An 18258-nucleotide genomic window follows, 5' to 3' on the forward strand; every position below is an offset into this window, starting at 1 on the left:
TAACATAGAGCGCCTGTGATCCTCCTATTTAGGATGACGGGTCTCTGTGTTGTTTCCTCACGTCCTTCTCCCATACAGTTAGAAAACACTCCCCTAGGCTCACACTTAACCCTATGGTCACCCCTGGGTTAACCCCTTCCCTGCCAGTGTCATTATTATAGTAACCATGCAAATGTTTAGTACTGATTACTGTAGTAATGTCACTGGTCCCCCCCAAAAACGTGAGGTCCGATCTGAGCAATAGCTTTTGTGCGAACCAATCAAAATACGCTTATTGGGATTTTTTTTACCCAAAATATATAGCAGAATACAAATTGGCCTGAAAGGGTGAAAAAATTAGATTTTAGATTTTTTTTTTTGTTTATAGTGCAATAAATAAAAATCCCACAGGTGATCAAATACCACCAAAAGAAAGCTCTATTTGTGGGGAAAAAAAAGGACATCAATTTTTTTGGGGGTACGGTGTCGCACAACCGCGCAATTGTCAGTTACAGTAACGCAGTGCTGAATATCAAAAAATGGCCTGGTCATTTAGGGGGCAAAACCTTCTGGTCCAGAAGTGGTTAAGGACTGTAGAAAGGGCACTTAGGTTATGTTTATCTGGGCATTCAATCCCAGGCAGGGTAGGCAACTGAAGTACGTAGCTCAATACATTGAGTTATTATTGCGAACAATATACAGGCTGGTGTAATGCAAAGCTTGGCCTGGAAATGAATGCCTTTCAGGATTCCCCAGCCTAAAATATGACAAGGAGAATGGATGAAGTTTCTATTGTATGTATTATTTTGCCTGCATTTAGGAGATGTTGTGGTCTTGTAGAAGTTTTAATCGATTCATATAATACTTAAAGTGACACTGGTTTAACAAAAATCTGTTAATGTATGTATTCTTAACTCCACAAAGTACCTTCTGTTACTCTCAGCCTCCTCCAAACCTTCAAATTCCTGTTTATTGCTGGTTTGATTTGCCTTTCTGTTAGGGAGTGTCTATATATTCAAGCTCCATGATTTCACTGTATGAAGGAATGTAGTCACCCTCTCTTGCTGTCCCCCCAAAATGGACTAGGGCTGTGAGATTTGTAATGTGCATTGAGCAGTGCATATGACTGAAAATAAATGCGCACTGCTTGTTTCAAACAAACCGAAGTGAGGGGTAAAAGGAGAGTTCAGGAGTTTACTGAGAATGTTACAAAGAGACCTAAGAAACAATTTAATTAAAAATTGATTACAAGACTATTTATTGATGTTTATGGATTATTTTTGGAGAATAAGGGTAGCATTAAATCTCACTTTAAGTGCAGCATAAAATATTAGCAAGAATATTACTGCATGCTTTATGTGTTGTATTCTCAAATGGAGTTGTTACAAAAGTGAGCATTGGTTTTCCTCATGTAATTTCTATCTTTGTTGACAGTATTGAAGCAGCAGCTGGTGGCAAGGAGGAGGTAGTTACATGTGATGTCCTGCTTGTATGCATCGGCCGTCGACCCTTTAGCCAAAGCCTGGGACTGCAGGAACTGGGAATTGAGCTGGACAACAGGGGCAGAATACCAATCAACAGCAGATTTCAGACAAAGATCCCAAAGTAAGCCGTGCTTGATATTAAAAAAAAAAAAATATCAGCATACAATATTATGTCTAAAAATTCAAGTCTGTCCATTGGTGAGCACATGCAAATGCGGTTCCTTTGCAGCTTACCTGTCATTGCTAGATTGGAACTTAGGCAGATAAAGTATTTGTGCTTGTATACCCAGACTTCAGTAAGAGGAGTTGACCTGTTATTTGTTAAAATATTTCTAAATGTGTTTTTTTTTTTTAAAGCGAGACGAACTCGTGTGTGTGTGTGTGTGTGTGTGTGTGTGTGTGTGTGTGTGTGTGTGTGTGTGTGTGTGTGTTTTTTTTTTTTTTTTTTTTATACTCTTCAATGTAAAGAGAGGGTGTATGTCTGTTATGTCTTTATTTACAATAAAGATAATATAGATCTCTCTGGGCTTCTAGTGCTTTCAACTTTGAGAGCTTTCCATAGAAGACATACTGTTTTTTATTTGCTCCTCCTCTCTCCTTGCTCACTCATAGAACACGTTCTGTGACGCATTTACAGAATACAAGATGTCCTGTGAATGGACAAGAGGCAAGGAGGGATGGACAAACATCTCATTTTCTGTGTATGAGAGCCATAACTCTCCGACCTGAATGAAACAAACTATTTAGGGTGTAACATATTGCTAGGAACCACAACCCACCCCCACAGGGGTCCGGCAGTTTGTGTACACATTGCTAGGCACCGATGGAGTGTGTGCCATCCTGCAATGGTGCTATCTGATGCACGCATACGCATTACAGGAAATGGGCCAGATGCCAGGGTCATGGAGGCCAGTGACGCCGGTGTAATGCCAGACTCGGGGCGGTATTATCATACATACCGTCTATGAAATATCGCAGTAAAACAGGCCAAATAAGTGTAGGACATGATGCAGGAGGTGACTAGAGTGTTAAAAAAAGGAGAGGCAAACCCATCCGACTACAAAAAAAAAGTAAAAAATGAAAAAAAAAAAAAAGTGTGAAAAATTTAAAGAAAGGAAGAAAAAAATCAGAAATTAAAAGGAAAAATATCAAATGAAAAGTGAAATTAAAAAATAAAGATAGAAAAGAAGACAAAAGGAAAAATTAAAAAAACAAAAAAGAGGAAAAAAAATGCAAAGGAAAAAGAAAATAAGTAGACCAAGAAACAGAAAAAACGAGAAAAGAGAAAGTAAGCAAAGGAAGAAATCTACAGGCAAAAGAGAGGACGAAAGAAGAGACAAAAGGAGGTGTTAAAGGGCAAGAATATAGAAAGATGGCGAAACACTGATTGGAGCTCCAAATGTTAAAAGCGAAAAGGAAAATGGTATTAAAAAGGGGTTTGGGAGAGAGTGAGGAAGGAAAAGGGAATGATAGAGAGTGAGGAAGGAAAGGGGAATGATAGAGAGTGAGGAAGGAAAGGGGAATGATAGAGAGTGGGGAAGGAAAGGGGAATGATAGAGAGTGAGGAAGGAAAGGGGAATGATAGAGAGTGAGGAAGGAAAGGGGAATGATGGAGAATGAGGAAGGAAAGGGGAATGATGGAGAATGAGGAAGGAAAGGGGAATGATGGAGAATGAGAAAGGAAAGGGGAATGATGGAGAATGAGAAAGGAAAGGGGAATGATGGAGAATGAGGAAGGAAAGGGGAATGATAAAGAAGAGAACTGCAGTGGTGCATGAAAAAATGAAAACAAACTGTATACAAATTTATCCTAAAGATGTCTTGTTCACCAAAATCATCTGTCAAGTAAAGGACAAGTTGATGTTCAGGCCTCCTATGTGATCGCTGAATAAAGCTTTGGACCCGTTCTGGAGATCCTTGGTGTGCTGGTGACCTTTCTCGCCTTCAGAGCCCCCCATCTCCCCTAGTTATAGCTGGACATTCATTCAGAGATCTTGGAATTTAATAAAAGTCCTGTCTGCTGCAGTTATAGGTATCAAAGGAACACGAGTCAAGGCACTGGCAGTCAATTGAAACTTCCTTCATTTCTCTTCCCCGCAACTTCTGTCACTTTTAAAATTGTTGGGAATCTGACCGCACAACCACATCGTTCATGCACACATTTCTGTGAATGAATAAGCTGTAAGTCCCGTCTGCCACCGCAGTGGGATGCACTTGTATTTCTCAATGGAACACGTGTGCAGTATTCAATGCACTCATAGTCTATAGACTCTTCCTCTAACTGAAAGCCCTACAGAGGTATAGACAGAGAGCTTGATATTGCACCCCCAAACGGACAAAAATAAATGCACATACTTTTCCTGCAAAAATGTGTGCATTTATTATTTTCTTAGGTAAACCACCTTTAAGGAGGCTTACCCCTCATAAGACTTTTTATTTTTACACTGCCGATTTTTTTTTTTTTTTTTTGTCTGGAGTTCTTCTTTGAAAGCGGTTGTAAACCTGAAGGAAAAAAAAAACCTGCAAGACAAAGGCATAATGAGCTAGTATGCATTAGTAGGCGTTATCCGTTTGAGGAAGCCCTCCTTAAGAAATGGACAGTACCACCGGTGGTGGATTCACCAATTTCTAGATTAAATAAAGCCACGGTCATTCCATTGGAAGACGCTCCGTCTTTTAAGGATCCGGTGGATCGCAAGATAGAAGCTATGTCTCGCGCCATGTTTTCCTTGATTGGATCAGCTTTCAGACCAATAATTGCTATTGGGCTGGTTTCGCAGACTGTAACTGAATGGACCAAGTGGTTACGCCGGGACTTAGAAGATGTCCCTCAGGCGGTATCAGATTTGTTGGAACAGATGATACAAGGGTTACAGTTTGTTTGTGATGCGGCGTTAGACGCCACTCCATTTTTGGCGCGAGCATCAGTTTCAGCAGTGGTCCTCAGGCATACACTGTGGCTAAAATGTTGGTCAGCTGACCAAGGTTCCAAAAAAGCATTTGCTAATCTTCTTTTTCTAGGAGAGCGTCTATTCGGAGCCAACTTAGATGAGATCATCAAGGATCTCACGGGGGGGAAAGAGCACTTTTTTACCACAAAGTACTAAGGGTAAAGGACCTCGTCAAAGACGGGGGCCTTCTTTCTCCGCTCATAAGAAATTTTTTCGTCCACGGGTGAGAAAACAAAGTCCTCCAAAGCTCCTTCGGGAGGTTTCAGGGGACGCTGGTCGGGCAAGCAAAAGTCCGATTCTTCCAGACCTGAAGATAAGACTACTAAAGCCTGAAGGTGCGCCCCCACCCATTACTGGGGTGGGGGGACGTCTTCGCCGGTTTCCGGATCCATGGCTTTCCAGAATCTCGGACAAATAGTTCGCGAGGTCATACGGTCAGGTTACAAGATTGTATGTCAATCTCTCCCAGTGCGATTCCTCCTTTCCAATATTCGACTATCCCCGGATCGCTTAAGAGCTTACGGGGGGCAGTCACGGATTTAATGCAACAAGGAGTGGTGGTCCACGTTCCTTGGACAGAGCATTTTAAGGGTTCTATTCAAACCTTTTCACAATACCCAGAAAAGAGGCAAAGTGCGTCCAATTCTGGACTTAAGAGCACTTAATCTTTTTTGTCAGGGTACAAAAATTCAAGATGGAGTCCATTCGCACAGTAGCGTCCCCCCGGCATCAGGGGGATTTTCTGGCGTCCATAGACATCTAGGATGCCTATCTTCACTTTCTTATTTATGCAGGACAGCAGCGTTTCCTGCGTTTTTCCGTAGAAAGAGTATTATTATCAGTTTGTGGCGTTACTCTTTGGTCTCGCCTCGACTCTCCGAGTCTTCACAAAGGTGATGGCCCCAGTCTTGACGTTGTTACGACAACGAGACATATCGATTCTAGATCACCTAGACGATCTTCTGCTCCGTGCGGCTCTATTACTAAACTTAGAGATCACCATGACCTCTTTTACAAGAGTTCGGGTGGCTGGTGAACCTGCAGAAGTCATCTTCGGTTCCCACCGAGAGACTGGAATATTTGGGTCTAATTTTAGACACATCCAGGCTTGCATGAGGGTCCTGGGTTTGATGGTGGCTTCCTTTGAAGCAGTACCATTTGTCCAGTCCCATATCCGAATCCTTCAAGGAGAGATTCTTCTCAAGTGTAACCGGAATCCAGATTCCAGGACTATCGGATCCGGCTGAGCAAGCGGACCAGGGAGTTCCTGGTCTGGTGGCTTCGGTCTCCGATGCTCAGCCAGGGGAGGTCATTCCTACCAATATTTGGACGCTTATCACCACGGATGCCAGTCTATCCGGGTGAGGAGAAATTCTCGACTCGGGGGCTTGGGTCCCTGGAAAAGTCCAGGTTACCGATAAATGTATTGAAACTGAGAGCGATCAGACTTTGTCTGACTCACTGGACCGAGCAGCTCCAGGGCAGCCCGGTTCGGATCCAGTCGGACAATGCCACAGCAGTAGCTTATGTCAATCATCAAAGGGGCACCTGGAGTGTCCTGGCGGCCATAGAAGTGGCCAGCATTCTTCGTTGGGCGGAACGATTGTTCCAGCTCTCTCTGCGGTATTCATTCTGGGGGTGAATTGGCAGGCAGATTATCTCAGCCGTCAGATTCTGGATCAAGGGGAATGATCTCTTCATCTAGGGATATTCCACCAACTGTGCCTCCGTTGGGGCACCCCGAATGGGAGCTGTTGGCATCTCAGCTCAACAGGAAAGTGCGGAGGTTTGTGGCTCGCTCCCACGATCCTCTAGCAGACATGCTGATCACCCCGGGGGGGCAGTATCAGCTACTGTATGCCTTCCCTCCTCTCAAGTTACTGCCGAAGCTTCTTCGCAGGATAGAGGTGGAGGGAATCCCAGTTATCCTGGTAGATCAAGACTGGCCTAGTCGGGTCTAGTACGCCGACTTGGTCAGGCTGGTCGCAGACGTTCCTTGGCGACTTCCTCTTAGGGAGGATCTGCTTTCGCAGGGACCGATCTTCCATCCTGCTTTACGATCGCTGGCTTTAATGGCCTGGCTATTGAGACCCAGGTGCTGAAGGACCAGGGATTGTCAGCTTCAGTTATTCCTGCTCTAGTTAAAGCAAGGAAAGCGACTTCCAGAAAGAGTTATCATCGCACATGGAAGTCTTATATTGCGTGGTGTGAATCCCTTGGGTTCCCTCCACGTTCTTATTCGGTGGCCCGAATATTGGTTTTTCTGCAACAGGGAGTTGAGCAGAAGCTGGCCTTGAGTGTTATCAAGGGTCTGTTTTCAGCATTAGCTATCTTCTTTCAGAAGTTTTGGCTACTCATTCCTTGGTGCGGAATTTCATCCAGGGGATGCGACACCTGGCTCCGCCAGTGCGTGCGCCGTTACCATCCTGGGATCTTAATTTGGTGCGGTCGGTTCTTCAGACACCTCCCTTTGAAAATATCAGGGAGATTCCCTTGCTTACTTTATCCCAGAAGGTGGCCTTCTTGGTGGCTATCACTTCTGCACGCAGGGTGTCAGAACTGGCTGCATTATCCTGTTGTTCCCCAGATCTGGTGGTTCATAGGGATAAGGTTGTTCTTCATCCGAATCCATCCTTCCTTCCTAAGGTGGTTTCAAAGTTTCATTTGAATGAGGACATTGTATTGTCTTTCCTATGTCCTAAGCCCTATCATCCTCGAGAATTGCGTTGCATTCTTTGGATGTAGTTCGGGCGATCAGGATATATTTGAATACTACGGATTCATTTTGTAAGACGGATTCACTGTTTGTGATCACGGATGGCCCTAAGAAGGGGTTGCCTGTTTCTGCCGCGACCATCTTTAGATGGATCAGACAGATGGTGGTATAGGCTTATTCTATCTAAGGGCCGGGATCCCCCGTTCCCTGTTAAGGCGCATTCTACTCGGGCGCTTAGAGTTTCCTGGACCTTCCGCCATCAGGCGTCAGTGGTTTAGGTTTTCAAGGCGACTACCTAGTCGTCGGTTCATACCTTTACAAGATTGTATAAGGTTTATGTGAGGGCATCGTCAGATGCCTCTTCTAGCCGCAAGGTTCCTGCAGGCCGCTGTTTGAGGAGACTGTTGGTCTACCTCGAGGGTTTGTTGGGTAGGTCTCATCTGTTTGTTCGATGAGTCCTTTGATACTTCTGGTTGGCTCCGGTTGGGCCTTCTAGATTGGATTTTGATTTCTGTCAATCCCACCCCTCATTTGTGGCACTGCTTTGGGACGTCCCTATTGATGAGAATCAAAGAGGACTAAGTCTGTCAATGAGCGACAGAGAAAATTGGATTTTCGTAAGATCTTACCGTAAAATCCTTTTCTCTTAGCTCATTGACAGACGTAGTACCCGCCCCTCTATCATTGAGTTGGGTTGGGTTAAATTCTCTGACACTGCTTTGTGACATAACTGACATCCTGTAGCAGAGAGAGGGAGGATATACCCTCTGGGACTGCCCCTAGGGTGGAGCCAGAACATTTTTCTTTCTGCCTAGTCCTACTCCTGTGGAGGCAGCATAACCCTATTGATGAGAATCAAAGAGGACTACGTCTGTCAATGAGCTAAGAGAAAAGGATTTTATGGTAAGATCTTACAAAAATCCAATTTTTTGACCAGATACATCCCTTTTGTGGAAATGATTAAATGGCAGTGACCTTTTTCAGCAGAATAATGTACTCTGCCACACTGCAAATATGGTTCAAGAATGGTTTGAGGAACATGTGTCTGAAGTGTTGAATTGTGCTCCAAATTCTCCAGATCTCAGTCTAATGGAGCCTCTGTGGGATGCGCTGGAAAACCAAGTCTAAACCGTGGAGTCCCCACCTCACAATTTACAGCACTTTAAGGATCTGCTTGCTGATTGCTTGGTGCCAGATATAACCGCAAACATCCAGGGATCTTGTGGAATCAATGCCTCAATTGGTCAGGGCAGTTTTGGCAGCAAAAGGGGGACCTACTCAGTATTGGGCTGGATGGGTGACCAGTGTGTGTATGTATGTATGTATGTATGTATGTATGTATGTATGTATATGTGTGTGTGTGTGTGTGTGTGTGTGTGTGTGTGTGTGTATGTATGTGTATATATATATATATATATATATATATAATTAGGGCTGCAACGAACTATTATTTTCATAATCGATTAGTTGGCCGATTTTATTGTTTCGATTATTTGAATAAAAACCTAAAAAAAAAAAAAAATGCTGTATAATTTAGTTAATAATCTTGAATATCTATATACAGTGGTAAATATTTATCCACTCTGGGACAGATGTATGTATTATTGGAGGTTTAAATGTGGTACATATCAGACTCGGATCAAATTTTTTTTAAATTTGAAAAGACCTAAAACACTGTTTTTGCAAATTTTCAGACCAGATGTTTATATAATATTAATGTTCGACTCCCTTGTAATAGGCAGGTGGCTTGATACAAGTTTCCTGCCCCTGCTGTCACTTATGCTGGCCATACACAAACTAATTTTTCTTTTAGAAAATTTTTAGGAACATTCATCCGATTTTCTAACCATTAGTGGGGTCCATTTGGTGTTCGTTGTCAACCACGGTGACAGGAAAATTCGAAGGCGCAGAATAGAAAACTTCTCAATCAAACCAATCTTCAAATAGTATATGTGGTTTTTGCTCAGAAGTTATATTCATTTTTTAAAATTGAATGTTAAAAGCAAGTGGAATTTTCAAACACCACTTGTCCATTCAATGAACATACAAATAATTTTTGTACAAATATTCTTGTCCAAAAATCAAAACATGTACGGGCAGCATAAGACATTTAGTAGCAGCATGCTTTTTATTTTTTTATTTTTTTTTATTATTATTACTGGTCATGATGGGGTTAAATAAAAACAAAAATAGCCCTTTATAGTGCAAAAACAGCAGATCACTACTATAATATATTTTATAATTTCTACTGCGAAACAGTGAAAGTATTGTATTATAGCTTGTATCAGGTGTATGTATATAATAAATATGCCCAAAAGTCGGATATGAAGGGTATTTTATTTATTGTATTGAAGGGTGGAAAATACATTTTTATATTAAAGTAGTACTAAAAGCTTAAACTTTTTTTATTTAATTTTTTTTTCCCATGGATATTGTTTTAAATATAATGCACAATACTGGCAAACTTTTACTGTAAATGTAATTGTAATGCCTTATATCACCTCTAGTCTATCAGCCTCCACCTTCTCTGGGTTCAGATGCTGATCTTCCCTGCACAGAGCCCTTAAAGTGATTGTAAACGTTGGAGATATATATATATATATATATATATATATATATATATATATATATATATATATATATATATATATATATATATATATATAATATAATATAATATAATGTGTATATATCTCTATGTATATTTATATTATTAACCACAAACTTGTCATACTTACTCGCTCTGTGTAATGGTTTTGTGCAGAACAACACTGATTCTCCTCTTCCGCCCTCCCACGGCACTTCTGGCTCCTCCTGCCTTTAAGTTCCCCTCTGCCTTTAGAATCACTTGGTTCCTTCTATTGCCCAGGACTAAATTTCCCATGAGGCATTGCTCCTCACACATTCACAAGTTCTCTGCTATCTACTGACATTTATAGATGCTGTACTGAGCTGTATGTGCTCACTGTATTTTTTGATATGTAAACAAATAATGCTTTCTGTATGCAGGACAACTAATCGGCTGACCAACTAATTGATTATGAAAATCGTTGACAACTATTTTCATAATTGATTTTTTATTTCAGCCCTAATATATACACAGTGCATCTGGAAAGAATTCGCAGCGTTTCACTTTTTCCACATTTTATGTTCTAGCCTTATTCCAAAAAGGAAAAAGATTAAATTAATAATTTTCCTCAAAATTCTACAAACAATACCCCATAATGACAACGTAAAAAAGTTTGTTTGAAATCTTTGCAAATTTAATAAAAATAAAAAATGAAAAAATCCCATGTACGTAAGTATTCACAGCTTTTGCCGTGACGCTCAAAATTGAGCTCTGGCATCCTGTTTCCACATATCATCCTTGAGATGTTTCTACAACTTGATTGTTCACCTGTGGTAAATTCAGTTGTTTGGACATGATTTGGAAAGGCACACACTTGTTTATATAAGGTCCCACAGGTAACAATGCATGTCAAAGCACAAACCAAGCCATTAAGTCCAAGAAAATGTCTGTAAACCTCAGAGACAGGATTGTATCAAGGAACAGATCTGGGGAAGGGTACAGAAAAATTTCTGTCCCAATGAGCACAGTGGCCTCCATCATCCGTTTAAAGAAAGAAGTTTGGAACCAAAAGGGCTTTTCCTAGAGTGGGCCGCCCGGCCAAACTGCCCAATCGGGGGAGAGAGGCCTTAGTCAGGGAGGTGATCAAGAAGCCAATGGTCATTCTGACAGAGTTCCAGCATTTCTCTGGAGAGAGGAGAACCTTTCAGGAGAACAACCATCTCTGCAGCACTCCACCAATCAGCCCTGTATGGTAGAGTGGCCAGATGGAAGCCACTCCTCCGTAATAGGCACATGACAGCCCATCTGAAGTTTGCCAAAAGGCACCTGAAGAGAACAAAATTCTCTGGTCTGATGAAAAAAAAATGTAACTCTTTGGCCTGAATGGCAAGCGTCATGTCTGGAGGAAACCAGGCACCGCTCCTCACCTGGCCAATGCCATCCCTACAGTGAAACATGGTGGTGGCAGCATCCTGCTGTGAGAATGTTTTTCAGCGGCAGGAACCGGGAGACTAATCAGGATTGAGGGAAAGATGAATGCAGCAATGCACAGAGAAATAATTGATGAAAACCTGTTCCACAGCTCTGGACCTCAGACTGGGGGAAGGTTCATTTTACAACAGGACAACAACCCTAAGCACACATGCAAGATAACAAAAGAGTTTGCTGCATGACAACTCTGTGAATGTCCTGAGTGGCCCAGCCAGAGCCCAGACTTGAACCCGATTGAACATCTCTGGAGGCATCTGAATCTGGCTGTGCAGCGACGCTCCCCATCCAATCTGATGGAGCCTGAGAGGTCCTGCAAAGAAGAATGGAAGAAACTGCCCAAAAATAGGTGTGCCAAGCTTTTAGCACCATACTCAGACTTGAGGCTGTAATTGGTGCCAAAGGTGCTTCAACTAAGTATTGAGCAAAGGCTGTGAATACTTTTTTTTTTTTTTTTTTTTTAATTTTTACATTTATTGTTTTTTTCAATACATTACATATTAATTACATAAAATCCACCAAACATACATCAAAACCTACAAACAATACTCTCAAAAGCATATAGCAGTACTCTCCTGGCCTCCCCCTCCCACCCTCACCCCCCCCTAAAAAAAAAAAAAAAAAAAAAAAAAAAAAAAAAAAAAAAAAAAAAAAAAAGTGAGTTAATGAAAAAAATTACTACTTCTATGATCCTCACATCTTGAGGAAGTTACCTTGCATCGTGAAAAGAAGAAAAAGAAAGAAAAAAAAAAAAAAAAAAAAAAAAAAAAAAAACCCCAAAAAAAAAGGTGAATTAATGAAAAATTTACTACTTCTATGATCCTCGCATCTTGAGGAAATTACCTTGCATCGTGAGAAAAAAAAAAAAAAAAAAAAAAAAAAAAAAAAAAAAAAAAAAACCCCAATCGTGTTACAATTCCTTCCATTGTATTCCTCCTGCATATATATATATATACTGGAGTTATTAAATTATTGTGCTCTGTGAGAGAAAAAAAAAAAAAAAAAAAAAAAAAAAAAAAAAAAAGGAGAAAAGGAAAAAAAAAGGGGGGGTAATCCCCCCCCTGCACCATCTTAAGTGACATAATTATTATGTGCCACATCATGATACTCCCCCCTACCCTCCCCATCCAAATTCAAAAACACACATATAAATTACTTAACATCCCCCCCCCACTTCATGCCAAAAAAAACACAATACACAGGCTGTGAATACTTATGTACATGGGATTTTTTTTTTTTTTTCATTTTTAATAAATTTGCAAATATTTCAAATAAACTTCTTTCACGTTGTCATTATGTGGTATTGTTTGTAGAATTTTGAGGAAAATAATGAATTTAATCCATTTTGGAATAAGGCTGTAAAATAAAATGTGGAATAAGTGAAGCGCTGTGAATACTTTCCAGATGCACGGTGTATGTATGTATGTATGTATATACAGTTGTGCTCATAAGTTTACATACCCTGGCAGAATTTATTTCTTGGCCATTTTTCAGAGAATATGAATAACACAAAAATATAAACTTTTCTTTCACTCATGGTTAGCGTTTGGCTGAAGCCATTTATTATCAATCAACTATGTTTACTCTTTTTAGATCATAATGACAACCAACTACCCAAATGACCCTGATCAAAAGTTTACATACATCTTAACCACTTCACCTGGGCTCACGTCATATGACGTCATCGGGTTTAAGTGGGGATATCCTAATGATGCCTGCAGTTGCAGGCATCATTCAGATATCATTTTTTTCCCTTCGCCATAAGAACAAGCAGAGGCTGAACCACTGCTTGATCGTTCTTACAGGTGGCGGGAGGGGACGTCCCCCCCCCTCCCGCCGCCCTCCGGTGCTACGATCGGCGAGCTGTAGAAGGAATCGGCCACCAGGAAGAAGTGTACCATAGAGACTGCAAGGACCAGATGGTGTGATGTGATGACGTCACGCCTGGCCTGGCAGTTTCAATACTGCACTGATCTTGGCAATATAAAGAGGACCTGTCATTCACTGATCCTATTACAAGGGTTGTTTACATTCCTTGTAATGGGAATAAAAGTGATCAAAAAAAAAATGTAATGGAAAGTATAAAAATAAAATAAACAATAAAAAAAATCCACCTGTCCACATTTAGCTCGCACGCAGAAGCAAACTCATTACGTCGCGGCCACATATGTAAACGACGTTCAATCCATACATGTGAGGTATCGTCGCAAACGTTAGAGCGAGAGCAACAATTCTAGCCAAAGACCTCCACTGTTACTCTAAACTGGTAACCTGTAAAAAAAATTAAAGCGTCGCCTATAGAGATTTTTTGGTACGAAGTTTGGCGTCATTCCACGAGTGTGCGCAATTTTAAAGCGTGACATGTTGGGTATCTATTTACTTGGTGTAACATCATCTTTCACATTATACAAAAAAATTGGGCTAACTTTAGTGTTTTGTTTTCATTTTCATTTACAAAACATTTTTTTTTCCCCAAAAAACGCTTTAGAATAATTTCTGCGCAAATACCGTGTGACATAATAAGTTGCAATGACCGCCATTTTATTCCCTAGGGTCTCTGCTAAAAAAAATATATAAGGTTTGGGGGTTCTGAGTAATTTTCTAGCAAAAAAATTATTTTTACATGTAGGAGTGGAGTGCCAGAAATCGCCTGGTATTGAAGTGGTTAATACTGTGTATTGCCCCCTTTAACATCAATGACAGCTTGAAGTCTTTTGTGGTATTTGTGAATGAGGCTCTTTCTTTTCAGATGGTAAAGCTGCCCATTCTTCCTTGCAAAAAGCTTCCAGTTCCTGTAAATTCTTGGGCTGTCTTGCATGAATTGCACGCTTGAGATCTCCCCAGAGTGGCAAGAAGATTGCCAAGACCCTGAAACTGAGCTGCAGCACGCTGGCCAAGACCATACAGCAGAATAACAGGACAGGCTCCACTCAGAACAGGCTTCATCATGGTCGACCAAAGAAGTTGAGTGCACGTGCTCAGCATCAAATCCAGAGGTTGTCTTTGGGAAACAGACGTATGAGTGCTGCCAGCATTGCTGCAGAGGTTGAGGGGCTGGGGGGGGGGGTTAGCCTATCAGTGCTCTGACCATACGCAGCACACTGCATCAAATTGGATTGCATGGCTTTCATTCCAGAAGGAAGCCTCTTCTAAAGATGATGCACAAGAAAGCCCGCAAACAGTTTTCTGAAGACAAGCAGACCACTGACATGGATTACTGGAACCATGTCCTGTGGTCTGATGAGACCAAGATAAACCTATTTGGTTCAGATGGTGTCAAGCGTGTGTGGCGGCAACCAGGTGAGGAGTACAAAGGCATGTGTGTCTTGCCTACAGTCAAGCATTGTGGTGGGAGTGCAATGGTCTGGGGCTGCATGAGTGCTGCCGTCACTGGGGAACTACAATTCATTGAGAGAACCACGAATGCCAACATGTACTGTGACATACTGAAGCAGAGCATGATCCCCTCCCTTCGGAGACTGGGCCGCAGGGCAGTATTCCAACATAATGACCCCAAACACACCTACAAGACGATCACTGCCTTGCTAAAGAATATGAGTGTAAAGGTGATGGACTAGCCAAGCATGTCTCCAGACCTAAACCCTATTGAGCATCTGTGGGGCATCTTCAAATGGAAGGTGGGGGAGCGCAAGGTCTCTAACATCCACCAGCTATATGATGTCGTCATGGAGGAGTGGAAGAGACTCCAGTGGCATATGGTGAAACTCTGGCGAACTCCATGCCCAAGAGGGTTAAAGCAGTGTGGGAAAATAATGGTGGTCACACAAATACTTGGCACTTTGGGCCCAATTTGGTCATTTTCACTTAGGGGTGTGTGTTGAGTTATTTTGAGGGGACAGCAAATTTACACTGTTATACAAGCTTTACACTCACTACTTTTACATTGTAGCAAAGTGTAATTTCTTCAGTGTTGTCACATGAAAAGATATAATAAAGTATTTACAAAAATGTAAGTGGTGTTCTCACTTTTGTGAGATACTGTGTATGTATGTATGTATGGATGTATGTGTGTGTGTATGTATATGTATATATGTATATATGTGTATATGTGTGTGTGTGTGTGTGTGTGTGTGTGTGTGTGTGTGTGTATGTATGTATGTATGTATGTATGTATGTAAATATATATATACCTAATTTTTTTTTTTTTTTTAGTATATAGTAGGGCAGGAGTTGGAGGGAGATTTTTTCCTACATTTGTAGTATTGATGTTTTCCTAACTAAATAGAAAGTAAGGGGAGGTCCAAATTTTAGAGTTGTGCCCACAGGTAAGGAGACATTTTACAACGAGGGACACTTGTTCCAGGAACAACTGTCTCTAGGCTGACAATTCCCCTCACTTTGGAATATTTCCACGAATTGTTGCATCTCTGGGACAGGAAGTAAAAAAATTATTTTCCAATGGTACACCGATGACAAAAAAAATAACCTGGCAGAGGTTTTAACCCTTCCCTGCTCTATCACAAATCTACGTTTTGGCTATGCTTACATTTTTATCAGAACCATTTGAAACCAGAGTATTTTGTTGAATGGTAATTTTTATATTTTAATAAGTGTATGTGTTTTTTTTTTTTTTTTATAGTATTTATGCTATTGGTGATGTAGTGGCTGGGCCTATGTTGGCACACAAAGCAGAAGATGAAGGCATCATTTGTGTGGAGGGAATGGCTGGTGGAGCTGTCCACATTGACTACAACTGTGTGCCATCTGTGATCTACACCCACCCTGAAGTGGCCTGGGTGGGAAAAACAGAAGAACAACTAAAAGAGGAGGTATAAACATGGCTCTCTTGTGACGTTAAAAAAAAAAAAAAAAAAACACCTTTCTCTAAAATGATGTAAGCTGCTAATAATCTGGTTATTGAGAATTCAGTTCAATAAATGAATCAGGTCTGTAGCTAGTGGCATTTTTGGTGTGTGTCTAGATAACACTATCTTTCTATGAATTATGCAGGGTGTGGAGTATAAGGTTGGGAAGTTTCCATTTGCTGCCAACAGCCGAGCCAAGACTAATGCAGACACAGATGGCTTGGTGAAAATTCTCAGTCATAAGTCTACTGACAGAATGCTTGGAGCTCATATCCTGGGAGCAGTAAGTTTTATCACCTTTTTATTACTAGAAATGTATAGCGGGGTATACTTTCTTTATTATGGGAAAAAAAAAAATAATAATTTTTTAAGATGTGTAAATATGAAAAAAATTAGCATTTGTTATCTAGTCTTCAGTCTGGCCACAGGTTGAGCTCTAATCTAATTTTCACATAATTTGCATAAGTTCTGGCTGTGTTTAAATGAGCCTGTTTACAAAACACTGATTTAGGCATTGATGTCTGCCTTATCGGAGGACTAAAGCTGGGTATGCATGTAAAAAACTTGTCCAGTTCAGCAGGAACTGGCTAAATTTTGATCTGTGTGTAGCCCTTTCTGTTCAACAAAAGACAATCGCTAGACTGTCTTTTGTTAAATGGTCCTGCTGGGAAAAAACGCATTTGATTAGTTGCTTGGGGGGGGGGGGGGGGCCACCACTATCCCCACTGTTAGAATGCAATAGTTCTGTGAGGAAAGATTCCTGCATCCACACAACCTTTTATAATGGTGGACCAATGTGTTTCAGGTAGGAGGAGCCTATCTCTCAGGTGCTGCCCTGGAAGACGATTTGAGAAAAAACGCATTTGATTAGCTGCTTGGGGGGTGGGGGGGTCCAGAGGGAGAGTGTGTTCAGCCTAAGCATGCTTGACGGTGGTGTAGGTGGTAGAATACCAGGCTTGCAGTTGTGAGGTTGTGGGTTCAAATCCCTTGGCCAGCAGGTAATTTTATAAATGGAATTCTATAGTTAATAATACATTGCTGGCAGGGAGAGAGATTTTTGCTTTTTTACAGTTTGTTGAGATCAGATAGTGCAGTGTATACCACAAAGTTTTTTTTATATATATATATATATATATATATATATATATATATATATATATATATATATATATATTCAGTTTATATCAGTATTGCTGAAAAAAACGGCGTGGGATCCCCCCACCCCTCGAGTTGAGTGCTCAGGTGCAGTGAATAAAGTACATGACGTCAGTAATTTGTTTACTGCACCTGGGCAGTGCATTGTGGGGTGGCTTGTGACGTCAGATCCCTAATAAAAGAGCTGTCAAACTCAAACAGCTCATTAGCACGGGAAGCGTCAGAAGAAGCAGGCGCTTCTTTCTTTCTTTTTTTTTTTTTTTTTCGGGCGGGCGAGCAACTGATCATCGGGGGACACTTTTTATTTTTTATTTTTTTATAAAGGACTTGTCCAAAACTGGCTTTTGTCTTTGTTCTTTTTGTACATTTTTTTGGTGAATGGTTAGGGGTACAATGTACCGGATATCCATTCACATGGGGGGGGGGGCCGGGATCTGGGGGCCTCCTTGTTAAAGGGGGCTTCCAGATTCCGATAAGCCTCCCCCTCCCTGCAGACCCCCAAAACCACAGCCCAGGGTTGTGGGGAAGAGACCCCTGTCCCAATCAACATGGGGGCAAGGTACTTTGGGGTGGGGGGGAGGGGGCTGAGCCTTTCTGCATAAAATGCAGGCAGTAAGGTAAAAACCTGGCATTACAACTACTTTAACCACTTCAGCTCTGAAAGGTTTTATCCACTTAATGACCAGGCCATTTTTTTTTTTGCGATTCGCCACTGCGTTACTTTAACAATTGCATAGTTGTACAACGCTGTACCCAAATACATTTGATTTCTTTTTTTTCCCCACACATAGAGCTTTCTTTTGGTGGTATTTGGTCACCTCTGCGGTTTTTAGATTTTGCGCTATAAACAAAAAAGTGACAATTTAAAAAGAAAAAAAAAAAATAAAAATATATATATATATATATATATATATATATATATATATATATATATATTATAATTTTTTTTATTTGTTTTTTTTTACTTTCTGCTATAAAAGATTCCCAATAAAAAAAATTTAAAAAATCAAATTTTTTTTTATCAGTTTAGGCCAATTTGTATTCTGCTATATATTTTGATTAAAAATCCCAAAAAGTGTATATTATTGGT

General features: G+C 40.8%; 1 protein-coding gene across 1 annotated transcript in view; it reads left to right on the forward strand.

Moving 5' to 3' along the window:
• The window catches only part of DLD (dihydrolipoamide dehydrogenase), a 51896-nt gene that overhangs the window by 31127 nt on the left and 2511 nt on the right, over positions 1-18258 (forward strand). Inside the window, exons 10-12 of the mRNA XM_082257141.1 lie at positions 1414-1584; positions 15788-15977; positions 16159-16296. Of these exons, the coding sequence (XP_082113267.1) occupies positions 1414-1584; positions 15788-15977; positions 16159-16296 (499 nt within the window). The remainder of the gene's footprint in view (positions 1-1413; positions 1585-15787; positions 15978-16158; positions 16297-18258) is intronic.

This window comes from Pelophylax lessonae (genome assembly GCF_965119305.1).
Source record: "Pelophylax lessonae genome assembly, chromosome: 4".
NCBI classification, from domain to species: Eukaryota; Metazoa; Chordata; class Amphibia; order Anura; family Ranidae; genus Pelophylax; species Pelophylax lessonae.